Below are 26,086 nucleotides of genomic sequence, written 5' to 3' on the forward strand. Positions count from 1 at the left end.
GTTGAACTATTTTTAAAAGCTGAAGGATCAGTTAGTTGCAAAATCTTTCTAGTTAAATAAATGATTGGAGACCTTATTGCTACTATATTACTATGCTTACCCCTTAGTCAAGTGTTTCAGTTTGTTGTTCTGGCATACCAAATCGTTAAAATGTGCCGACTATTTGAATCATGGGGCAAAAGGACCTGCTCGTGCATACATACTAAGAAATAAAGTTCATGTAAAATGAACTTGGTTTGATTTCTGAAATCTTGGCTTTTGAGTATAGTTTGGAAGACAGAAATTTCCTTCTATATTGTTATTTTTCAGATATTTGTGGTAACTTGAGTAGGCTGCTTCTAATCAAAATGGCATTAGTGTTTCATATTTCTTTCTCCTGGAGTTATTGTTAGGACTACATATTACTAGATATAAGTACTGTATGGTACAGAAGAATAAACTACTGTCCTTATTTGCCTAGATTTTTGCCTCCAAGTTTTGGTTGACACCTAGTTGTGATAACAAGTTGGCAGAAGCAGGGGGTTAAAATGTAAGGTTAATAAGCTGACGTCTTATCAAGTTTTGCATTAAGCTTGTTTCTTTGGGAGGGAGTTGACTGTAGAAAAGATGGTACAGCGTTAGCTCCTTTTTCCAAATAGTTAAATTTCCATCACAACATCCCTCCTCCTTCTACACTCTAGATTATCAAGTTTTTAAAAAGTTTTTCACTGATACTACTGTAACATGTTTATAAAGAACGGAATTTCAATAGGACCCAGCAGATGGCAGCTCGTAACTGTCTTGAGGGAGATGGGCGGTTCAAAAATGTGAAAAAGAAATAATACTTGAATGAGGTTCAGAGTTCGAAGTTCAGAATTGTAGGTGAGACTAGAAATCCAAAAACTTCTCAGAAGTTCTTGGAAAACCACTTCCGTGTGTTGCAAACAAAACTGTCCAGACTATGCAGTCTATGCCAGTAAATCAGCAGTTTAGGCTCGAGTCGAAAACTTTTATTAGTATTGTTTAAAGGGCATGTAGTATTTCAACACAGTCGCCGACAAGGAGAAAATACTTTTTAACCTCCAAAGCTTTTTATAGACAATTAAGACTGGTTCTGAATGAAAACGATTTTCATTCTGTTTAAAAAGCCTGGCTCGATTTCGAACCGCGCGTAAGGAGATAAATTGCCACGTCTCCCAACCTTCTATTTTTCCACTACCTCTGTATACCGTTCATCTCAACGCAGAGGTTTTTGAAACTCGGCGAATTAGCGAGAAGCCAATTTAACAAATAGGCAGGTAGAACTTTTCATTGTAAAGGTAACAAGCCGATCTGGATTTCCCACATCTGCGAGTTGAGCTGCTGAATTACTTTCCACCCGAGAACACGGCGGTTTATGCATTCGAGTCCCATGCAGGAATTAAACCAAGGACATCAAGTTATCCGTTTTTACTACAATACTCGGGGCGGGGGGGGGGGGAGACGCTACCAGCAAATCAACGATTTAAAAAATTGCAATACAGTAAATCCCTTTGTGCTTGAACTGATGAAAGGAAAGGCGCCCAAGAAAACCATGCAGTTTACGAATTTTAGCAACGCGATCCGGATGCGGAAATCCAGAAGTGGAAGCCAGGCTTAAACTGACTTATATTTGGTTGGAAGGTAGACTATTGCTCCGGCAAAAGGGCAAGAGGCTTCGCTGCAGCTTCTGCGCATGACGGGAAATGCGGCTCCTGCCAAGAACAGCGGCCTCTGCTTTCCTTTTCCGGAAACTTTCCGGAACCCCGAAACCTGGATAGAAGACAACGAACAGGCGAAGAAGGAGGGCTTTAGGCGGCGGCATACAGACCGCGGGGCCGGGAGCTGTAGCGAGACCCGGTGCATGGCGGTCAGGCGGCGGACTCGGCCCTCCACAGGTCGGTGCCGATAGGGAGGCGGGGATGAGGAAAGATGCACAGCTCTAGCTATTGGGGAGGGGGCCGTTGGCAGATTTCTTTCCCCTTCTCCTCCGCCGACACTTTTTGAATTTTTTGTTATTTTGGAAGAGGAAGAGGAGAGATCCTCCAAGCCCCTCTTTAGCAGCGGGGGTGCTTTGCGCTGCGCCACCTTTCACTTTGAAATCCTATCTTGGAGGGGTTGTTGTTGTTGTTTTCCCTCTTGGCGTTTCAAAGCTCTGCCAAGTCCGGCTTCCAGAGCTTGTAATCGGCGGGCACACAGTGGGATTGTCTCGAGTGGGAGAGGAAGCTGCTTCTGTTTTTGTCTGCGGGAATAGCGCCGGTGGTTGCCAAGAGTTGTCAGTTTCTGTCTGGTCGGGCAGTGCTTTCTTAGCCCATCACCTCGAGCAGAAATGCAGTGGCCTGTAATCCTTCGACATCAACGCCCGGTTATCTTGAGAAAAGACTTTGCTGGTTGGATCCATCGAATCAACCAGAAGAAAACAGTTCTTCATGGAATCCTCTTAAAACTTGTCCAGCAGAGGAAAGATTTTGGTAGAAACTGTCTGGTCCTGATAGCATCACTTAAGGAAAGCAGCTTACATGCTTCTCGGTTCAAATATTACAAAATAGGGCTGACTTGTTCATTGTGTGAACAAGCTATGGGTGGTAGTTAGTGTGCTTTGCAACTTAATGTGTGAATCCAATCAACCATGGTTAAGGAATGCATGACTTAGTTTCAGGGCTTCCCAAATAGTTTCCTTCCTTATCCAAAATCACTTATCAGAAAGCTAATGCAAATAAAATGAGTCAAATGTTCCTGTTGTGATTAGGTAGCAATACACAAACTCATTGACCAAAGAAAACACTTTTACTCAATTTTGGATAATTTACACAGATTTGGGAAGCACTGGTTTAGGTTTTGTGTGAACATCACCAAATTTTTCAACTTTGGTTCAGGTTTTCAGGGCTATTTTTGGTACATACCTCAAGCTATTGTACCCCATTAGCCACAGGATGGTGTGCTCTAAATTCCTGTTCATTATTCAGAAATTTCCTTTACATAAATAGTTCTCTTCAAATCCACCTGGTTCCATTTTTTTTCTCTTACAGGCCTTATTTTAAAAATGAAAACTTGGATTATTTCTGTTTTTGATTTTTTATTGTATATTAAATTAGAAAATAAAGATGAAATGATATATTTTAAAAGACACAAAGCTATTTTAGTTGTTCAAACAGAACATCCGGAAAAAAAATGATTCCTACATTTAGAGAATTCACTTTTTTATGTAAAAATGAGAAGGATGGCACCTCAGTGATAGATCATAAACTTTGAGAGCAGAATTCCTGCCCCACTTTGGGTAAAACTGAAAATGTTATCTAAAACTACCACCGACCTCCGCTCCTTCCGTAAGAAGCTTAAAACCCACCTGTTCAAGTTAGCCGGCCTGGCCTAATCCCAATTTTAATCCCTCAAGTCTGCACTTTTAAATTTTTAGGGGTACGCTTTTTAGTTGATTTTAACTTTTACTTTTCTGTACAGCTGTATTTAGGTTTAATTCGCTTTTAAGGGTATAGGGTATTTATCTTTTGTATCTGTTTTTAATGAGATGCCTGTATACCGCCCCAAGTCCCTTCGGGGAGTGGGGGCGGTCTATAAATCTTGAAAATAAAATAAATAAATAAAAATAAAAGCCTGCCCAGACTCAACCACCCTGCATAGAAAAAAAGTGAGCTAGATGATTATTGGACAAAATGTAACATAATTGCTAAAAATTACAAAGTTATTATTTCCCCCCTTTTTTCCAGGAAACCTGCTTTCTGCAATACTAGAAAAAATATAGAATATGAAAGCCCAACATATAAATGTAGGCTTCTTCTAAAAATGGCACAGTTTATATGCTTAGGTTTGCCAATCTATTACTTGAAGCGAAGTGCTTCAAATAATTCATCCAAAGATATTTGAACCCCCAGCCTTCTTACGGAATATCAGTTACCCTTAATTTCAATCTTTATAGTATCTGTAGAATTCATCTATAAGCTTATTCTTCTGTGTAAGTCCAGAGCTTTAGTTCTCTAATTTTATGAAATGTTTGGCATATTTGCCCCAATACCTCTTCATCAGGTGATAGGTTGAGGACTGACAACACTAATTGTTCTTCTTTTACTTACACAGTACCTCTTGTATATTTATTATCTTTCTTGCTGTGCTCATTAAACTCTTTCTCTGTGCTATGGTATGTGATTTATTTAACTGTTGCATGAAGAAGATTCACTTTTTCATATCTCCATTTCAGTTGGCAGAACTGGAAAAAATCTTGCTGAAAACCTGGGCACCTATCACCTCACAGGGGAAAATAAGAGGAAGTTGTATTAGGTATGCTCATCACCTTGGGTTATTAATAAAGTAATAAAGGGTTAGGGTTAGGGTATCCCACAATAATCCTGTAAAGGTGGTACAAGAATCTAATAAATATAATCAGAGTATAATCAGAAATCTCCACCTCATCCCATTCTAGAATCTTTAACATAAAATGTTCCTTTGTATGTTTGAAGAAGATAATACCACACCACTTCTATTTTGGAAACCTGGGACTGGCAATACTTTACCATTTTTGTTAAATAAATATGTATGCCTGCCTTTGTGTTATTAAATGTAATGAAAGACAGTCACAAAGCTGATTTTGAAACTGTAGAGGGGAAAATCTGTTTACATCACTGGAATAGATTGTGAAGAGGGGTGCTTGATAGTTTGGAGAAAACAAGACTAAAGGGAAATAAATATGAAATCTCTTTTCATATTCCTGAAGCAACATCACATGCAAAAAAGTTTGACAGTAGAACCAACTATCAATGGAAACTAAAATCTTGTGCTGGATATGTTAATAGAGGCCAGATAGCCATTACTTAAGGGTGTTTCAATTTAGGTTTGTTGGCCTAATTGGCTTTTCTCAATTTTATGTTTCTATGCCAAAGACACTTTCTATAAAAATTATTCACACACTGAACTTTTCTCTTTGCAGGTTTAAAAAGAAGTGCATGTAGTCTTCGACTTACAACAGTTCATTTAGTGACTGTTCAAAGTTACAACGGCACTGAAAAAAGTGAGTTATGATCATTTTTTGTACATACAACCATTACAGCATCCCCATGGTCACATGATCAAAATTCAGATGCTTGGCAGGTAGTTCATATTTATTATGGTTGCAGTGTGCCAGGGTCATATGATTACCTTGTGTAACCTTCTGACAAAGTCAATGGAAAATCCAGATTCACTTAACAGCCATGTTATTGATTTAATAAATGCAATAATTCACTTAATAACTGGTAAGAAAAGTTATATAAATAAAATAACATTATAACAGTTATAAAACTCACCAAATGTTTCATTAAGCAACATAACTTTTGCGTTCAGTTGTGGTCATAACTTGAGGACTATCTGTAAAGCATAGGCTTAAGACAAGCTACTTTTATGCCTGGGTTGCTTAATATTCAGCTTGGTGATCTGTGAAAGTTCTTTGCTTGTTATAAAGCATGAAACCCCTGATTGGCCATGTAAGGTAAAGTATCTTTACTTTTTCCATCTTGGTTTTGTTCAAATATTCTAGTAAGAGTAGTTCTGTGTAATAAAAGAAGACTTGTCTTCTCCAGTATCTAACATTGGCTGCCAGTGCCTCTGAGGAATACAATAGCAGGGCAAAAAGACAACAGTTCTTTGTTGTTGTTGTTTGTTGCATAGCCAAGATGCATTGCTCTTTCCATTTAGTTGGTCTTGTTATCCTTTCTAATGACTTTTCCCAAGTTTATATTTATGCTTAACAGTAAGTAGGAACAAGAAATGTGCACACAAATATGCATGCCTTTTCATTTTTTTATTACAGCTGTGTCAGTGGGAACATCTTTCAGTGGAATAGATGACTAAGGAGCTGCTACCAGAACAAAATGGAGAGCTTGAGTCTACAGGCGATGACCCTTTCTGATGGGACAACAGCTTTTGTTCAGCAGGAGGCAGGTGGTAAGTCAGTTGTGGCAGCTGTGATCAGTGAGACTGGGACAAAGCAGAAACCCTAGGATCAAAGCATTACATACAAGGGAGAGTGACAGGCAATGTAACTTGGATAAATATTTCATTAATTATATGTGCTTTATATGTATTAAATTTTAATAGTAAGGGTAGACTTCAGCCTTCAAAGTTAATAGAGCCTGCCTATTATAATCCTAAATGGTGATGGCCATTAAATTAGATAGCCTCTCTTAACAACCCCCACTCCTGATCTCCCTGATGCACTAGCCATATAAGCACACAAGTCATTAAGTGGAGCATAGGGTGCTTCAGGGCTGGGGGAGGCCTAACACAATCCCAGGACTACTGGCCCCAGGCCTCTCCCACCTCCTGTGTTCCAGTTCCTACCCCTAGGATTCTTCACAGCCCTTGGGCCTGCTTTTTTCCCCTGGGTCCCTGCAGGGCTTGGGCTTCCTTCCCATCCCCTAATAAATAAGAAATTTTCTAACATGCTTTTCAATCTACCAAGGAAAAAATTAATTTCATTCCTATGTTTAAACTATTATAAGTTTTAATAACTGATTGCAAATGTACCTGGCACACAAATGCATCTTTATATATTTTAAGGGTCTTCTTTACCTACTTCTGTATATGGAAGAATATATTTATTGATAAAGAAAAATGCATAAAACAAGAACTCTACTAATGCTGCCTCTGAATTTAGTATTCTGGATCCCATATGTAAAGCTGATAATATGTTTCAAAAGAAATAATTCTAACAACTAACATACAAGATTCCAGTTCATGTTCCTTAATAAGTTTTAATGGTAATGTAGCTAAAAAATTTAAACTTGCTTCCAAGAAAATGGACAATTCTTTCAAAATTCTTGTTTCAGAAGAGAAATTAGTTGAAGGACAAGTGATTGAACTTGAAGATGGATCCACAGCTTTTTTCCAACAAGTAACCCTGCAGAAAGGTACCTCTTGTGGTCTCTTTAAAGCAATATGAGGAACTTGTGGCCTTCCTAAAGTTGTTATGCTAGGATTGCTACACATTGTAATTTAGCATCATCTGGAGTTCCATAGGTGTCTTGTCCCTACATTAAGTTCCAATGTGGCTCCTACCAGTACCTTTTTAAACACTCGCAGAACCAATACTGGAGGTTTTCAAACTGAGCAAATTTGAGGGAGTTTGGAAATTAAGATGGGCATGGAGTATAGCATCTCTAGAACGCAACGCAGTAAAAGAAACATAATTGCTCAACTACTCCCACCACCATCAATGTTGGTATTCCTTACAAGCAGTTTGTCACACTGATTTATTGTTTTAGAAGATCTCATTTTATCTTTTTAGAAATTTGTATTTAAACAAAACAAAAGATAGCAGGCTACAAGGAAAATACCAGCATTGACTATATTTCTAAGAAATAAAAGTGAATATTAAAGCATTCTTAGGAGATAGAAGTGGTGAGTGGGTACAACTGTGTATGCATATGCTTAGAAAAAAAAAGACAATGATAAGCAGACATATGGGGAGCAACCTAGGGACCTAACAGGAGTGGTGAAGAAGAGGTTTATCAGTTTGTGCTTTAAGTGGCTAGCCATGCCCTCCATGGCAACTAATGAAAATGCTATTAGTTTCAAAATTCTAGATGTGTCTCCTAGCTAAAGTGGCTGGAGACACCAGTTATAGAATAGAATAACAGAGTTATTTCTCTCTCCCCCCACTTTCTCACACACACACCACAAAGATGAAATCTTTTGTTGTGTTGTGTTGCATGAAAAAAAAACTGGGCAAGTTGATTTCTTTGAGCTCACATGTGTGCCTGTGTATATTCTGATTCATTCCATAGAATCAATCACATTTGAAGATGGTCAGCCTGTTACACTGGAAGATGGTACCATGGCTTTTATACATCATACTCCCAAAGGTAGCTCTCAGTTCCTGACTCTTGTTTTCAATAAATTATCCATAAAAAGCCTCTAAGCAGAATAATAATAATAATAATAATAATAATAATAATAATAATAATAATAAATATTTATTTCTTAGCCGCACCCTCTCCCGAAGGACTCGGGGCGGCGTACAATAAAACATATGAAATAAATATATAGACAAGACATACATATTACAAAAACATATACCAAGACATGTACAAGAAGGAGGTCGGCTAATGAATAAAAACAATAAAATACAATGTTTAGAAACCCCTAAATAATTGAATACAATTAAAATACCCAAATAAAAACCCGTCAGGAGCGATATAGTTAGATCAAAGTTGAGCCAGGCCAGCTACTTGGAATAGGTGGGTCTTGAGCTTTATACGAAAGGAGCGGAGGTCAGAGGTATTCCTAATATCCGGAGGGAGGTCATTCCACAGGGCTGGGCCCGCCACAGAGAAGGCTCTACTCCTAGGCGCCGCCCCTCGACACTGTCTGGTGGACGGCACCTGGAGGAGGCCCTCTCTGTGCGAGCGGATTGGTCGCAGGGATGTATGGGGCAGAATACGATCCCGCAAGTAACTAGGTCCTGAGCCATGGAGCGCTTTAAAGATTGTTATCAAAGCGAAGAAGGATTATAGGTGCCATTGTGTGTTGCTTTTCTAAAAAAAAGAAAAAGAAAAAAGCACACTCCTGGATAAAACATTTATTTGTGTTAGTTACTTTTACTCTAGATCTTCTGGGTGGCCTATATCAGTAGTAAGATGTTTTGTATTGCATGCCCTTCTTCTCTTTGAGAATTTTTTCTTGATTCACTGAAAAACCACAATTTGGTGGATAAGATATGGGTAAACCATGGTTTGAATTAACCAGGAAGTTCAGAGATGAAAGGGAGATGCATTGCCTCTTTATTTTTCTGTTCTGTGGTTTGGAAGATTGGAAATATGGCTGTTTCATTTTTTCTAATCTAATTTTTACAGCCATAATTGATAAACTACTCACTGATTAAAAAAACCCAATACTATTCTTCAATTGCTTCTCAACCAAATCATGAATGGATAGAATAGTTCCAGACAGTCTGCTCCATCAAAGCGACACGGTCTTTTGATTCCCTCTATCTTTGATTGTGAATTGCAAGATCTTTTGATATGTAACTTTTGGGTTCTAAAGTATAGACTTTACTATTACGTAAACCTTAGATTTTATTAGTTGTAAATGATCAAGGGATGATCAATACTTAGTGATTAGAGCTGACATGTGGTACTACAGTGCTTGTGGTCCACTTCAGAGGGTTTTGACCCCAACACCTTGGAGGCCATCCAGCTGGAAGATGGATCCACAGCTTTAATACACCGCCCTGTTCCCACGACAATGGATGGCACCATCTTGGCAGTGGAAGCAGATGTGGGGCTGGAGGAATTGGCAGTAGAGAAGAAAGATGATGCTTTTGATTTAGATACTGGTACCACTTTGAAGGATTACACCAGCAAGGTGAGAATATTCTGCTTTTTCTATGAAGATTCTAAAGCAAAACATGATTTAGAGAATTACATTTTTAGATATATACAGTTGTTGAGCTCTCCATGTGAGCTGTAAGGATAAAAGCTGCCATCTAAGTCAGGACATAGCTGCTGGTAATTAGAACAATATGTGTTTGTACTGATGAGAATTGATGAGAAGCCAGATTCACTTAACCAGGTTACCAACTTATTAACTGCAGTTCTGTTTCATTTAACAACTGTGGCGAAAGGTCGTAAAATGAGGCAAAACTCACTTAACAAATGCTCACTTAATGACTGAAATTTTAGGCTCAATTGTGGTCATAAGTTGAATACCTTATGAAGACATACACTTTATTTGTAACATGTTTACTTAAACCTAGACTTTTTATTTTAACCTAAACCCTCACTTCCCTGCATTGTATTTATTTATTTATTCAATTTCTATAGCCGCCCAACTCAGCCAAATGACTTTATACCAACTCCATTCCAGAAGATCGGAAGACAACCTTCCTTCAAAACTCTTATGTTCTTCCCCCTTTTCTTATTTTTACAGAAACTCTTTTTCTTCTTGTTGGATTCATGAATTTGTGCTCTATATCATTTGTTCCCTTTGTATTTTAAGTGACAGTCTTTCATCCATTCTGGCCATCACCAGATTGGCCCATAGATATTGATTAGGGTTGTGCTGTTATTCAGATCTACAGCAATAAAGAAACTTTGGAGAGAACATGGGCATGTTAGCTATACCATTAATGTCTCCTTAGAAAAGGGTCTTATGGCAGTCACATAGTCCCAGGAAATCACACATTTGAGTTGAAACGTAGTACCCAACACAACTTACTTAATGTCTACTTCTTAACAATAACTACTCATATCATCTTGGCTTTGGACAGTCAAAGTCTTCTTGCAACCTTTTTAGCAAAATAGAGAAGATGTGCATTAGCTTACTAACCTTGGTGATACCATACCCATACCACATGCAATTTCCTGTTAATGGAAAGAATATTTCCATTTTTAGTATCTTTATACAGTGTGCCAGCAATACAAAGCTCAATTTGACCAAAAGGATTTCCATTCTATATTATTTCGTTCTATATAGGTAATTCACCCCTCACTATTCTAGTCAGAATGGCAAACACAACACAATCTATTGTGTTTGAAAAAAAATCACAAGATAAATAATAGTCTTAATCAAGACTGAGTTGAAGAACATCCCAAACTATATCCTACCCTTTAGAAAATTTATGACTCCATCAAAAGTCAGACAGCAACAACATTTGGGTCAGCCTTACGCATTATTCACAACATGTTTCTTTTATCTTAATTTTGATTATCAGCTTGCTTAGAAAATTGTGTATAGTACACCGGTAAGCTGATTGTTCAGCAAGAATTCTGGGAGCTATATTCTCCAAAGATCTGAAGGGTATTAATGAATATTGTATATAACAAAATTGTAATGGATATTATTGAATATTGTACATAACATGCACTAATACTAAATTATAAGTGCTCTTTGCTTTTATGGAATCTACAAAATTACTCATTATGATTTGACATAATGTGCAGATCAAGCCACTACAGCTTATGCAACACACTATAGTTTAAAATCTTGGTTTACAATTATGTGTGAACGCAATTTCCCACTTATATAATAGCATAGAGAAAGACCTACCTTAAGGCAAAGGTGGAAGATAACTTTGTACACATATGTATCCTCATAGGAATAAAAAATAAGTATGAAATTCATTTAGTGAAAAACTTTTCTTCTTGCCTTTCTACAAAAATGGCTTTAAATAAAATTTTAAAATCCAGGCCTACCTACTTTAGACATTGCAAGCTTCATTCGGGTTTTGATTTGTTTTTTCTTTCCTAGCAAGACTTCCAGAAGGAAGAAGTGCAGAGCACTGGAAATGGACCAAGAACTCCTGACAAAGCTTATTGTTGTAGATACAGTGGGTGTAGCCGCCTCTTTACCACATCCCACCATTTGAAGGTAATTGCTCTTTGTCTCCCCACAATTCACCCTAAATACATAATGGCACTACTAGAGAAACTTATCTAACAGGAAATCATGAATGTCATCACCAAAAGGACATGTACGCCTGCAGTTTATCTGATAATGAGAGGAGAGACAGGAAATAAGTGGTTGAAGACAGCTATAATCTTTTGCTGAAGGCTTGCTCTTAGTTTACGTAGTACAATACATTTGACATAAAGCATTAGTAGGATTACAAGTTATTTGTCCACTTTCTATGTTAGTTTTACTTGAAAATACTTAGCCTTTCAAAGTATTTATTAAATCTATTTTGTACAATTTAAGGTAGTGTACTTAATGCCCTCTTTGCTATTTTTCTCACAATAACCTTGTGAGGTGGGTTGGGCTAAGAGAGAGAATGATTGGCCCAAAGTCACCTAGCCAGCTTCAATATCCAAAGGAGGACCAAAACCCATGATCTCCTAATTCCTATCCAGCACCATAACGACTGCATCAGATCATCTCAAACTGGTTTTTTAATGTATTTCAATATTTGTAATTTTAAAAATAAAAGTAAAGTTTGCTAATTGAGCTGTCTCCTTGCTTTATAATAGCTAGTTGAACAAACCTATTTTCAGAACATTATACAATATTTAAAGCCATTAACGTAGTAGTTAAGGCATTAGGTTAGAAACCAGAATATCTTGAGTTCTAGTCCCACGTTAGACACAAAGCCAACTGGGTGACCTGAGCCAGTCAATTTCTCTCAGCCCTGGGAAGGAGGCAATGGCAAGCCACTTCTGAAAAAGTACTTCTTACCAAGAAAACTGCAGGAACTTGTCCCAGGCAGTTGCTAAAAATCAGAGACGATTGAAAGGAAGAAAAAAAAATACAACTTTTGAATGGGGAGTAAATAAAATTGATATTATGTGCAAATGCTCCTTGGATTTTGAAAACATTACATTTTATGTAATACTATATTCTACTTTCAGACTGACTGAAATAGAAATTAGCAGGCAGGGTTGAATTTAATGAATTGATTTAAATTAGCAAACATTAAAATACACATATCTTATGCATTTGTTTATAGTATGGACTCCTTAAATCCTTCCCATCCATGTTGAAACTTTAAAAGTAGAAATTCATTGTTGCAAGGAAAACCAAAAAGTCAAACACCATAACAGAATAGAACTGAAGAACTACTTCTGATAGCACTACAAGGAAAAATATGAGTGCCAGCCTCTTCTGTTCTCATTGGCCTAAGACTAGGCTTTTTCCTTTGTTTTGCTGAAGGTTCATGAGCGTGTCCATACAGGTGATCGTCCATACCAATGTGATTTCACAAGCTGTGGGAAAACTTTTGCTACAGGTAAGGTAATTACTGTGAAGCCTTTAGAAACATTGAAATTGTGTTGCTCTGATGGAATTACTCATGACTGAGAAGGAAGATGTACTTTAGAAATCCACAAGCCGTTGAGCTATAAAGACTCATGAAAAAAGTATAAATTCAAGCTAAAGGTGTAGCTCTGATTATCTTTGTCTTCAGAGCTACTGTACATAGTTACAGTTTTAGGTTGCTATGCTTTGTGCACTGCTTTGTGATTGTGCTTAGAACACAAGTTTTACCCTGACAGGATACAGTCTAAAGAGCCATATGAGAACCCACACTGGTGAGAAACCATACAAGTGCCAAGAAGATTTATGCACCAAAGCCTTCAAGACTTCTGGAGATCTCCAGAAACATATCCGAACACATACTGGTATGTCCTGTGGGGATTATTGTTTTAATTTAGGGCTAGCAGAATCTGAAGTTTTGGAAGAACATAAGAAATGAGGCTATAAAAAGTGCACAGAAGTAGCTGTATGATTACTGATGATGTTATTTACTTTAATTCTTTAAATCTTACATTTTTTCAAAGCATATACTTAGAATGTTCCCTGTCCTCTTGCATCTCAGCTGATTCCCAGATTTAAAAGTAAATGTGTGAGGGGGGAAAAGCATCCAACTTGTTGCACAGTTGCACAAAATGCGGTGAAACTTACTTAATGACGTTCTTGCTTAGCAATCAAAATTTTGGGCTCAATTGTGGTCAAAAGATCTCTTTCTTTTTCTTTCTTTCTTTTTTTTCTTTCTTTTTTTTTCATCTCTCTCTCCCATTTTCTTTTTCTTTCTTTTTCTTTTTTCTTTCTTCCTTTTTCTCTCTCTCTCTTTCTCCCTCTCTGTCTCTATCTGTCATTCTCTCTGTCTCTCTGTCTCTCTCTCTCTCTCTGTATCACTCTATCTCTCTCTCCTCCCTCCCCCAATCTCTGTCACTCTGTGTGTGTGTGTGTGTGTGTGTGCTTCTCACTCACTCTCTCTGAGTGTATGTGTCTCTCAGTCTGTCTGTTTCTGTCTCTCTCCCTCTCTCTGTTTTTCTCTGTGTGTGTCACTCTCTGTCACTGTGTCTGTCTGTCTCTCACTCACTCACTTAATCACTCACTCTGTGTCTCTCTCTGTCTGTCTCTCCCTTCCTCCCTCCCCCTCTCTGTGTCTCTCTGTGTCTCTCTCTGTGTGTCTGTCCGTCTCTGATTTCCTCCCTCCCTCTCTGTCTTAATCTCTCTCTCACACACACACACACTCTCACTCACACACAGACACAGACACACATACTGTGGTCACCTTGTTGAGTGTTCCAATCACATTTGAAACACTCAACAATTGGCCTGCATTTATGATTTTTTGCAGCATTCTGCAGTCATAAGACCAAAATATATGGTTAAAAGTACCTGGCAGCGGCATTTTTCCATGGGGGGCTCCGCAGAACATCCCAAGACCGATGCCACCACATCTCTTCGGGGACAGGTCCTCTTCAGAAGGACGAGGCCACGCTAGTCCCCTTCGTATTCATCTTTCGGCCGCGGTCCCACACCATAGAAAACATAGATGCGTGCACGCCCCGCACAGTTACAGCCCGGAGCAGGACCAAAGCCCCTCTCCCAACTGGCTCTTCCTCCCTCAGAGGGCTTCGGAGGGAAGCTTCTACAGAAGCACGGGCAAGTGAGAACAAGTTCCCGCCGTTAATGAAGACTCCAAGGCTGTAATTGTGCGGGGTGTGTGCGCGCATCTATGTTTTCCATGGCGTGGAGCCTCGCCGAGGCTCTGTGTGGCCGGCTATGACTCAGGAGCCCATCTGGGAAGATGAGGAACCCGAGGGGGACCCCGCTCCCCACAGATGGGCTCCAGAGTCATCACCGGCTGCCCAGAGCCTCGGTGCGGCTCCATGCCATGGAAAACATGGGCGCGTACACACACCCCATACAATTACAGCCTCAGAGACTTCATAACGGTGGGAACTTGTTCTCACTCACCCGGGCTTCTGCAGAAGCTTCCCTCCGAAGTCTTCCGAGGGAGGAAGGGCCAGTTGGGAGAGGGACTTTGGTCCTGCTCCGGGCTATAATTGTGCAGGGCGTGTGTGCGCCTATGTTTTCCAATGCACGGGGCTGCGGCTGGAAGGTGAGGAACGTGAAAGGAACCAGCGGGGCCTCGTCCTTCTGAAGAGTATCTGTCCCAAAGAGGGCAGATGTGGTGGCATCGGTCTTGGGATGTTCTGCGGAGCTCCCCAGGGAAAAACGCCATGGGGGATGGCTTTTTAACCAGACGGCTGTCAGAGAGAAGAGGGCAGCATGCGCCCGTTTCTTAGGCGACCCCTGTGAAAGGGTCGTTCGACCACCAAAGGGGTCGCGACCCACAGGTTGAGAACCGCTGGTCTACATTGTTCATCTAATCTAGGTTCATGTGCATTTTAATATTCGGCTGTGCAAAATTACGCAAAAAATATAGTGAGATCAAAAATGATTGCCAGACAAAAAGATATACCACTTATAGGTTAGTCCTCAACTTATAACCATTAGTTTATCAACTAAACAGAGTTACAGAAGCACTGAGTAAGATAACGAGTCCCTTTTTGGGAGAGGGGCGGTCTAAAAATCTAAGAAATAAATAAAAAATAAATAAATAAATAAACGTATGACCAGTCTTTGCACATCACTGTCATAGCATCCCCACAGTCACATGTTCAAAATTTGGGTGCTTGACAACCTACATGCATTTACGATAGTTGAGCATGCTGGGTGATGTGGTCGCCATTTGTGAGGATCAGGTCACTCAGCCATTTGTGACCTCAGCTGGATTCTGACAAGGAAAGTCAATGGGGGAAGCTGGATTCACTTAACAGCCGTGGCAAAAAAGGTCCATAAAATTGAATGTGACTCACTTAAAAAGTACCTTGTTTAGGAACAGAAATTCTGGTCCCAATTGTAGTTTTAAGCCAAGGACTAACTGTAGAATGATATGCTTGAAAAAGGAAATGAAATAATCTTACTTTGAATTTTCTATAGCTTTTAATGATTAACTAAGGATTCTTCTGTCTGGTCTCCCCATCAAGGTGAGCGGCCCTTCCGGTGCCCCTTTGAAGGCTGTGGCCGCTCTTTCACCACCTCCAATATACGCAAGGTCCATATACGAACACACACAGGAGAGCGACCATATATGTGCTCAGAGCCCAACTGCGGAAGGGGTTTCACTAGTGCCACCAACTACAAAAATCACATGAGGATCCATACAGGTAAACTTTAAACAATATCTTTAACTGTCTTGATTTTTTGACTGCTTAATTGTGGGTTGTTGTTGTTTTTTTGCTGGTTATGGTTTTGAATTGTGTTATATATTGTTTTCTTTGTTATATTGTGAGCCACTCAGAGTTATTTGGAGTTGTGTAGGGCCAGCCAACATAAATCGTTCCAAGGACTCATTTATTGATTCAGCACATAAAGAATGATGCTGATCTTGTTTATCCTGTGAGATGACGACAAAAAACAATAGATTGTTAAGTTAATAAGGTACGGCTATTGGAGATGGATTTGACTCTTTTTTCTTGACCGCTTAAAGTAACTATAGCTATGTTGAACTTAGTGCTGCTGCCCCTGATTCTTACTTTGAAATAAGAATTGGATAATTTCTAATGTCAGTACCTTTCTTATTGAACACTTTACTCTAAACTCAGTGTGCAAGACATGGCTCTTTCACTTTTCTACAGATTAAAAGGTCAAAATGCAAAAGTTTAAAGAATTTCAAGTGCTGTAAGAAAATCACAAGGAAATTCAAAGGAGAAAAGATCCTTAACAGCCTGAAGCATCAATAAAGGCTGAAAGCAAACCCCAATTCTATACTTACTATAGAGAAAGATAAAGAAAATAAGACTTAGCACAGCACTGAAAAGTCTGAAAGTTAGCTTAAATTCCTATGTTACATATTTCAGCAGGATTCCTGAAGCAAAGGTCCTCTGCTTCCTTTCCAGGAGTTTTCCAGCTTTTTGGTGATTTCAGATATTTTTCAGAGGCTGCAAGGAATTATGGCTAGCCCCATTCTTTTCCCACTGACTTCTTCCTTTGTTCCTTAAAAGGCAAAATGTTTTCCAAATCTCACCGGAAAATGAGCTAGAATAATCTGGTTTATATGTGACAAAACAGCCATTTCTCACTTGTAGGGTTTGGGTTATAAATCAGCAGTCTAGCATGTAGTTTACATTCACAATTATCCTAAAATGAAATCTCGTGCATATTTACTTGGAAAGGAATCCCATTATGTTAAATTGGTTTTATTCCAGCAGTAACTTCAACCTTTTGGCCGTGAATAAAAATTTGATTTCACTGTGAATCCTAATTTTGTTCCAGGGGAGAAGCCATATGCATGCATGGTACCAGGCTGTGGAAAATGCTTCACAGAATATTCTAGTCTCTACAAACACCACGTAGTTCACACGCATTGCAAACCGTACACTTGCAACACCTGTGGCAAAACCTATCGGCAAACGTCTACTTTGGCAATGCATAAACGTACCGTGCATGGGGAACTGGAAGCCATGGATGACAGTGAGCAAGCTCTCTATGAACATCAGTTGGAAGGTGAGTAGCCTTGCAATTCTTATCACTCTCCAATTTACTGGCACACAGCTTTGTTTTCACCTTGTGTTCAGTTTTCTCTGCCACAGAGCCATTTGAATGCTCTCTCTTAGTTGGATTCTTCTACCAATTTTTCTTTCTTTGTTCTCTCAGATACCATAGTGAACAACAGCAGGCCTCCATTGAAAAGTCATTGTATTGTTTCTATGAAGATGGAAGATGAAGTGCAAGAAGATTCCATGCCATCGGCAGCAGCTCTTGTTTCTCAGGATGGTGTAGAGCAAGTATGAAAGACAATGGGAGGAGGTATTCTTGAGCTAGGGGTATCCAAGGCAGATCAGTGGAAACAATTGCAATAGAGGATTATTCTCCCAGAATTTTCTAAGAATTTCACTACCTTATCCACCTGCAACTCTCACATAACATTTTCTTAATCTTAGCTTTAGTAGTAGACGTGTTAAGGATTTTGTGGCATCTTGAAGGAAAAAGATGAAATTATAGGATTGCAGTTTAAGTATGAATTAGAGGCTTGTTAAAACTTTTTGACTGACCATGAACTAAGCCTATATTCTGGTACAAATGCTATGGCTGTGGTTATCGTTGTTGGGATACATCTTATATAGAAATCTTGAAAATATTTAACTTGGACATAGTAGCAGAAAGAAATCTTTTAAATGTAGATGGGATGTTTTTCAGGTAAAAATAGTAACTTCTAGGACACTAATATCTCAAGATTGCTTGTCTATGATCAGCACTTGGCAGTGCTAGCAATAAGCTAATGGTAGCAGTGGTGGATTCCGGCCGGTACAGCCCGGTACGGCTGTACCGGTAGTAGCCAGGAGCAGCGGCCACTGTACCGATATGGTAGCTCACCCACCTGCATTCCATACTTATTTTTAACGCAACCGGCCAATTGCACATGCTTGCACAGTGTGCAGCACCTGTGCAACCTCCGATGAGCAGGTGGGTGTCGCAGGGGCGGTGGCGTGCGCATACGTGCATATCACATATGCATGACTAGGATGCCTAGCCCCGTGCGCAGCGTACCAGTAGCGATGGGGAGCGGAATCCACCACTGAATGGTACTCATGTTGCTGTTCAGGTAGACACATACCATTTGGAGTTCCTGTCTCAATCATGGATAGGATATCAAAAAACCTAAACATAAAATACTTACGCATTAAGCAATATAACCATAAAGTGTTTAACAACCATGACTTTTTAATAATATATTCAGAATAATATAATACCTTCGTAATTAAATCACAAGTTGACTTAGTATTATCAGCCATCTAAAATATGGGTATAGCATGAATTACTCTAAAATTTCTATTAGGTAACAACATTTTTACATTTCCAGGCTCAACTAAGTTCATTTTAAGGAATATCTGCATATAAAACTATATGTGATATTGCTTTTAATATGAGGTAAATCAAGTCCTGACAAATATAAAAATATCCAGGCAGGAGGACACACTCCATCAGCTGTGCCTCCCTAGTATTTCAAGGATAAAATCTTTCTGCTTCCTGATCTTCCTTTTAGCACATGTAAAGATTACATGTTTAATTTGGCTTGATAAAAGCAAACTGATAGTTCATTTAACTTTTTGAATAGAAAGTCACCTAAAAGGCATAATTGTACCGTATTTTTCAGAGTATAAGACGCACCGGAGTATAAGACACACCAAGATTTTGAAGAGGCAAATTAAAAAAAAAAGTTTTTGCACTCTGCGTACCTTCCAAAAATGGCCCGTTTTTCACAAAAATGGTCCTGTCCCGTCCCCCCAAAAGGGCATGAATAGCCTTTAGGAGGCTTGTAGAGTGCTCCTGGGGGGTGGGGGCAAAAATGAGCAAAGAATGGCCCGTTTTATGTCAAAAAAAGGGCATGTGTAGCCTTTAGGAGGCTTATCGAGTGTTCCTGGGGGGGGGGCAAAATTGAGCAACAAAACGGCCCATTTTTTTGTTCATTTCTGCCCTCTCCAGCCCCCAGGAGCACTGTCTAAGCCTCCTAAAAGCTCTGCACTACCATTTTGGGAAAGGGGCGGGGGTTTGGGAGGCAAAAAATGCTGTATTCAGTGTATAAGACGCACCCAGATTTTCAGCCTCTTTTTTGAGGAAAAAAGGTACATCTTATACTCCGAAAAATACAGTAATTAATTATTTGATAATTAGATTTTGCTTCAGCTGTTAATTTCTGCATAGAAATATGTTATCTTCGCTTGGTGAGAAGTGAATCAACTTAATAACGCTTTGAAGCAAACAGTACAGCGACAGATCTAGGCAGCGGATTTTTGGAGCTAGCAGCATACTCCAGAAGCTGTTAAAACAATTGCTTGAGAGTTCAAATATTTACAGTTACTGGTCACAGTACTAAGAAGATAATATTTAAGCCATAATATTATTGCAAATGAGGCTTTAGTTTTAAGGAGGCATTATCTGGTTTCAAAAAGGCCTGCAGTTTTAGGAAGATAGCTTGGATATTTAGAGGAGGTCTCAGGACTTTGATCTGTAAATTAGTTAGATCGCTGGAGTTTACCTGAATTCATATTTTTAGTGGGACATGAGCCAGTGGTGCAATGCCTCTGCTGAAAAGGCAAATGACATTATTGGGATGGATTATCGGGAGCACAGATTTCAAATCCTAGAAAAGTAGTATATTCCCCCTTTTCTGCGTTTGGAATCATACATCTAGTTCTGGGCACAAGACATTGACCCACTGCTTCAAATTCAGAGGAAGACTACCAAGATAACAAGGGAATTGGAACCCAAGTTCAGTGAGGAAGGTTTAAGGAACTGATAATCTTTAACCTGCAGAAGACAAGACTTATGGGGTCCTCAGCTATTTATACTTCGTAGCTTAGGAGAGGAGGATGATAAGACAGTGAACCAGGGGAGTAAGTTGCTAAGGACATAAAGGTGGCTATAAGACCTCAGAGGTCCCTTCAAAATCAGGATTCTATAAAATCTCCATATACTAAAGCTCACTGGGTTGGATTTACCTATATTCTAAACATGCTGTCAGGCCTGCAGCCATCTTTTCTTCTGGATCTTCTTGTGGCAGATTCTTTGGCCTGCCACACTTTCTATTATTCTACTATGCATTTTCTATTGTGGGAAAATGGGAGGGGGGATTGTACAGAGTTAGATGCTATGTAGCCATAACAAAATTCTTTCTAGAAAGCCAAGGTAATCCTTTGCCTTTGCACCTCTGCACCTGACCAGAACTGGATGGGTGGAAGCTGCCAGCATGGCAGTGGAAGATTGGACCATGTAATGGACTTGTGGGTGTGGGGGCAAGATCTTGAACTTTCAACTGGGTGGGGAAAATCGGGAAGCTTTCAGATTCAGTTTTTCCCAGTTGTGCCAACATGGCTCTCTTAATAAATTGGAACTTTGAGCAATACTTTGCCTTGGACTCTGATTTACTTTTGGATGCTATTTGGAACCCTGACATTAACCTGAATCTGAAAGCTTCCCGGTTTTTCCCATGCAGTTGAAAGGAAGCTTGACACATCCTTGCCAACCGGATTCACACATCATGTTAAGCCATGATACGTTCAATAAATTATAGTTGGCTGGGTATATATATAGAACATAGCCATTTTGTCTGAGTGATGAAATTGAGTTTCCATACACTGAAAGACATTAGATTGGGTAAACTGATTTGCATATGGGCATGCAAAATATTATTTCAACTGAATGATGCATCTATGTATTATGTTCCCCAAATATATCTTTTTAATAGTATTTTCCCATACTGCAGTATGTTTTTTTTTCTTTGCTTCCTCCTTGCCTTATTTCTACTTCTGCATATAAGAGTTCCAATAATAACCACTAATAAACAGAAGCTCTTGTCATTTTAAACAATTTATATAAAGCAAAGCCAGTAACTATTAATTTGGCATTCAATGTTTTTGTTTAAAATAAATTTAGCACATTTGGTTCTTTTTTGTTATATTCCTTTCTACCAAAAACAAGCTGCTTCCACATCCCTACTTTAAGAGCCATTTCACACCACAGACTAAGACTAGGTCAGGGTAGAAGCCTACAGCTAAATTTATCCTTTTAAAGAAAATGCCAGCTCATTTGGAAAAGGCAAATGGTTCTTATTACATTGCAGGACTGATGAAAAAAGGAGTCACTCTCCACTTCCATCCTTTCTTTAACATATTATTTTAAAACAAATTGCAGCTACTATATCAGGCAATCATTACTATGTGAATGGGTTATTTGCTTCTGGTGTGTTTTTGCCTCTTACCTTATGCATTATATAAATTCTTTGAGCAGATGTATTTTACAAGAACCCATTTGAGCAACACTTTAAATGGTCCCATGCATTTATCTGCTCACCACATGCAATTGTATTAAATGGAATATATTTGAATATATAGACCTGAGTCATTTTTTGCTTCACGTGTTCATCATCTGTTCTCCTCAACCAAGCAACTCCCAGATTCAGTTTTTGTCTACTAAAGAATACAAAGAGATTATTGAAAGCATCCTTGGCCCATATTTCACACTTTTCAGAGAGTAGTACAAGAGTGTTGTACACATTATTTTGAAAATTGAGAGAGTCTTCAAAGCAAAAGGTATGGAATCAAAAATCCTTTTTCTTCCTTAACTCATTCCTGCTTGTATTCTTTATCACTCCTCCAGCTGCAGGTTCAAACCAATTTGAATATTTGAAAATAATGTACTATCGTTTTCTTTTCTAGTTGGAAATGCAGCAGAGCCTGGAAAGTACAATCAAAATGATAACTACAGCAGTTCACCAAGAAGCTAAACTGAAAACTGGATGTTGAGATTTTATCTTGAACACTTGACAGGAGTGAAGAGCGATGTAGAAACAAAAGTCATTGGACAGACAACAGATTCTACAGTTCAGAAGTCAGATGACCAGGAAGTAAATGACCATTGGACCTGGAGAGAATTTTTAAGAATTGTTCACTGCTAATCAGTAGATATTGATAACTGACAAGAACAGATGATGAAGCAACATTTGCCTGGCACTTTTTAAACAAATGGACCTGTGATAAGCTTTAAGAAATCAACTCATCTGAGATGGGGTTTGTCTTATCATTTGGAACTTTTTCATTTCTGGTACATATTAATGGAATGGCAACTTTTGGATTAGAAAACATTAAGGTCAGACTTTTATTGGATTTCAGCAACAAGAACTTTTATCATTTCAGAATTTTATAATGTATGTGTTTAGCGGTGAATGTTCAGAAAGGGATCATAGGTACTCCATATCCTAGAGCAGTGTTTCTCAACTCAGCAAGTTTAAGATGGGTGGACCAACTCTCAAAATGCTAGGAGTTGAAGTCTATACATCTTAAAGTTGCCAAGGTTGAGAAACACTGTCCTAGAGAAGTATCAGTATGAAAGCAATACAAAACAATAGCAGAGTTGGAAGGGAACTTGGAGGTCTTCTAGTCCAACCCCCTGCCTAGGCAGGAAACCCTATACCGTTTCAGACAAATAGCTATCCAACATCTTAAAAACTTCCAGTGTTGGGGCATTCACAACTTCTGGGGGCAAGCTGTTCCACTGATTAATTGTTCTAACTGTCAGGAAATTTCTCCTCAGTTTTAAGTTGCTTCTCTCCTTGATTAGTTTCCACCCATTGCTTCTTGTTCTACCCTCAGGTGCCTTGGAGAATAGTTTGACTCCCTCTTCTTTGTGGCAACCCCTGAGATATTGGAACACTGCTATCATGTCTCCCCTAGTCCTTCTTTCTATTAAACTAGATATACCCAGTTCCTGCAACCGTTCTTCATATGTTTTAGTCTCCAGTCCCCTAATCATCTTTGTTGCTCTTCTCTGCACTCTTTCTAGAGTCTCAGCATCTTTTCTACATTGTGGCGACCAAAACTGAATGCAGTATTCCAAGTGTGGCCTTACCAAGGCATTATAAAATGGTATTAACACTTCACGTGCTCTTGATTCTATCCCTCTGTTTATGTAGCCTAGAACTGTGTTGGCTTTTTTGGCAGCTGCTGCACACTGCTGGCTCATATTTAAATGATTGTCCTCTAGGACTCCAAGATCCCTCTCACAGTTACTACTATTGAGCAAGGTACCACCTATACTGTACCTGTGTATTTCATTTTTCTAGCCTAAATGTAGAACCTTACTCCTTTCACCATTGAATTTCATTTTATTAGATAGTGCCCAATGTTCAAGTTTATCAAGATCCTTCTGTATCTTAAGCCTATCTTCTGGAGTGTTGGCTATTCCTGCCAGCTTGGTGTCATCTGCAAATTTGATGAGTTCCCCATTTATTCCCTCATCCAAATCATTGATGAAGATGTTGAAGAGTACTGGGCCTAAAACAGAGCCTTGGTGTACTCCACTGCATACTTCCCTCCATGTAGATGCAGTTCAGTTGAGGATTACACATTGAGTGCGGTTGGTCAGTCAGTTACAAATCCATCTGGTGGTGATGCTGTCCAACCAACATTCTTCTACTTTATCTAGTAGTAGGTTATGGTCTACCTTATCATATGCCTTACTGAAGTCCAAGTAAGCTATATCGATGGCATTCCTCTGGTCCACTAATTTTGTCACTTTGTCAAAGAATGCAATAAGATTAGTCTGGCATGATCTGTTTTTGACAAACCCATGTTGGCTTTTGGCTATTACTTTGTTTACTTCTAGGTGTTTGCTAATTCGTTGCTTGATTATCTTTTCCAGAATCTTTCCTGATATTGAGGTCAGGCTGATAGGTCTATAGTTTCCTGGATCTATTTTTTTTTCCTTTTTTGAAGATGGGAACCACATCAGCTCTTTTCCAGTCCTCTGGCAGTTCCCTGGTGCTCCAGGATCTCTGAAAGATATAGTTCAGTGGTTCTGAGATCTCATCTGCCAGTTCCTTCAGAACCCTGGAGTGTATGAAATGAAATGTCCTTTAGATAGGATTATCAGTGGAAGTTCCAAGATATATAACAACGGGGACAAGCAATAGAATTATGGGAGCTTTCCTCCCCCCCCTCCCCAATATACCAGAATTACCTCTAAATCTTAGCAAGAGTCTAAATAGAAAGGTAAAAATCTATACTGAACTTGTGGGTATATTAAATTGGTTCTGTGTAATGTTTTATTTTCTTTCACTCTGAAGATATAATAGGTTTGGATATGTATTTTTAAAAAATTGAAATTTTTTTTCTGTTTTCAATACTGGTAACATCTTCAGCTGTACCATTCAATTCCTCTTTTAGTCCTATATATTTAGTTGATTTGGAAGATTAATTATAGATTTTCCTGCCCCCAGGAATCCTAACAACAAGATCAGGAAGGAATTTTAAACTTGTTCTTACCGCTAGTGATGAATGTAAAAAAACATGTTTCCTTGTTGCCTAATTAATAGTCAAGAAGCAGTAATTTTTATCAAGAATTGTGGTGATGGTAGAGAAAAGAGACTTTTCAGTATACATCCAATCCTAATGAAAGTGGTCATTTCCCAATGGTAATAAGTGTTGTTTTATTAACTATAAAAAGTGGTGAGGTTTTATGGGCCACGCAGAATCAGACTACAGATTGCTCACATGACCCAGATAGGATATGGCAGTGATGGCTAACCTTTTTATCGTTACGAGCTGAAAGCGCGTGCACGCGCATGCACCTGCACCCTTTTTCCCTCCATGCATGCACACGTGACCCCCTGTGCCCATTTTGGGCCTAGTGCACCTCCCTGCAGCCGCCTGGGAGCAAAAATGGGGGGAGGCGTTTTGAGCCTAGTAGGTCTCTGCAGCCTCCTGGGAGCAAAAGCAGGCTGCAGGAGGGCCACGCTGTAACCCCCTGCACTCCTCCCACCCCCATGCATGCACTCCAGACCCCCCATCCTGCACATGTGTACGTGTCTCCTGAATGTGCCCCCCCTGCATGCGCGGCAGAGACCCCAAAATCAGCTGGCTGGCAGGAGGTGCTTGCGCATGTGCAGTGGAACTGAGCAGGGAGACTGCTTGCGTGCCTACAGAGAGGGCTCTGCATGCCACCTATGACACGCATGCCATAGTTTGCCATCACCAGGATATGGTATTCTGCCATCAAAATGCATGTTATATAATCGGAAAGAAGAAAACAGTTGTGTCCAGTAAGCTTGCTGGACCCAGAAGATTGTTTTAAAAGCATCATCTTCTACAATATTTTTTGTATTACTGTCTGATGTAATTCATGAAATAATATTGTACTGCTAAGTGTATGGACAATATCTCCTATTCTGTTGTTCAGTTACAAGCTTTGACATGTACAGTGCTATTTGACTTTTCGGTAGGACCTCATCTACTTTAGGCTTGTATCCTTGGAAATATTCCATTATACAATTGTGAAACTTTGCTCAGCTATTGCCCCTTTCTTTTGTGTTTATACTTGATCCCAGCACTTAATTCCAAAACAATAACTTTACAGTATGTGGTTAAGCTGCGACACTGAAATAGAAATTGGCTTAAGAAAAATGAGTGTTCCTCTTTGTGCTCTGATTCTGACAAATCAGAACTTTAATTCCTTTGAGAATGAGGTCAAAGAATAAAGAGAATTAATGAAGCTGCTGCCAGGTCTCAAATCTTACTTTTCTCCTTTTCATTCTTTATTTTGGGTAGTAGTCATAACTATCTTCACAATGTTTGGAGAAAAGAACAATAGGTCCGAAATGCACACATTTTTCATTGTCTCCTGTACTTCTCACAATAGCTTTCTTCTTTCCCTTTATAGGAAAAGTGGAATAGGCACTGCTGCTAGGATTTTCAACACCATTTTGACTTTTAAGAATTCCCAGATAAATTCCCAGCCACAGACAAATTAGCTGGTTTTT

At 39.2% G+C, this 26,086-nt stretch overlaps 1 protein-coding gene across 2 annotated transcripts; it reads left to right on the forward strand.

Moving 5' to 3' along the window:
- The first annotated feature begins 1,762 nt into the window (after nucleotides 1-1,762).
- Nucleotides 1,763-25,610, forward strand: ZNF76 (zinc finger protein 76). Of its 2 annotated transcripts, none has more exons than XM_081946942.1 (14): nucleotides 1,763-1,895; nucleotides 4,211-4,290; nucleotides 4,937-5,017; nucleotides 5,795-5,928; nucleotides 6,813-6,893; nucleotides 7,770-7,847; nucleotides 9,146-9,348; nucleotides 11,233-11,352; nucleotides 12,628-12,703; nucleotides 12,969-13,094; nucleotides 15,759-15,938; nucleotides 17,047-17,277; nucleotides 17,428-17,558; nucleotides 21,990-25,610. In XM_081946942.1, the coding sequence occupies exons 4-14, from the start codon at nucleotides 5,856-5,858 to the stop codon at nucleotides 22,074-22,076; spliced, it is 1,386 nt and encodes a 461-aa protein (XP_081803068.1). In that variant the 5' UTR covers nucleotides 1,763-1,895; nucleotides 4,211-4,290; nucleotides 4,937-5,017; nucleotides 5,795-5,855; the 3' UTR covers nucleotides 22,077-25,610. The 2 variants fall into 2 exon arrangements, with proteins under 2 accessions (XP_081803068.1, XP_081803069.1); XM_081946943.1 differs by having other exon boundaries at nucleotides 17,428-17,580; nucleotides 21,990-22,073.
- The last annotated feature ends 476 nt before the right edge of the window (nucleotides 25,611-26,086 follow it).

Source organism: Natrix helvetica (genome assembly GCF_964273705.1).
Source record: "Natrix helvetica genome assembly, chromosome: 3".
In the NCBI taxonomy this organism is placed as follows: Eukaryota; Metazoa; Chordata; class Lepidosauria; order Squamata; family Natricidae; genus Natrix; species Natrix helvetica.

What these genes read in the sequence shown, in the direction of transcription:
- ZNF76 (XM_081946942.1), top strand. Translation starts at nt 5,856, where the DNA reads ATGGAGAGCTTGAGTCTACAGGCGATGACCCTTTCTGATGGGACAACA. An exon ending in TGTTCAGCAGGAGGCAGGTG is followed by an intron (nt 5,929 to 6,812) that starts GTAAGTCAGTTG and finishes TTCTTGTTTCAG; the next exon opens with AAGAGAAATTAGTTGAAGGA. An exon ending in CTCAGGATGGTGTAGAGCAA is followed by an intron (nt 17,559 to 21,989) that starts GTATGAAAGACA and finishes TTTCTTTTCTAG; the next exon opens with TTGGAAATGCAGCAGAGCCT.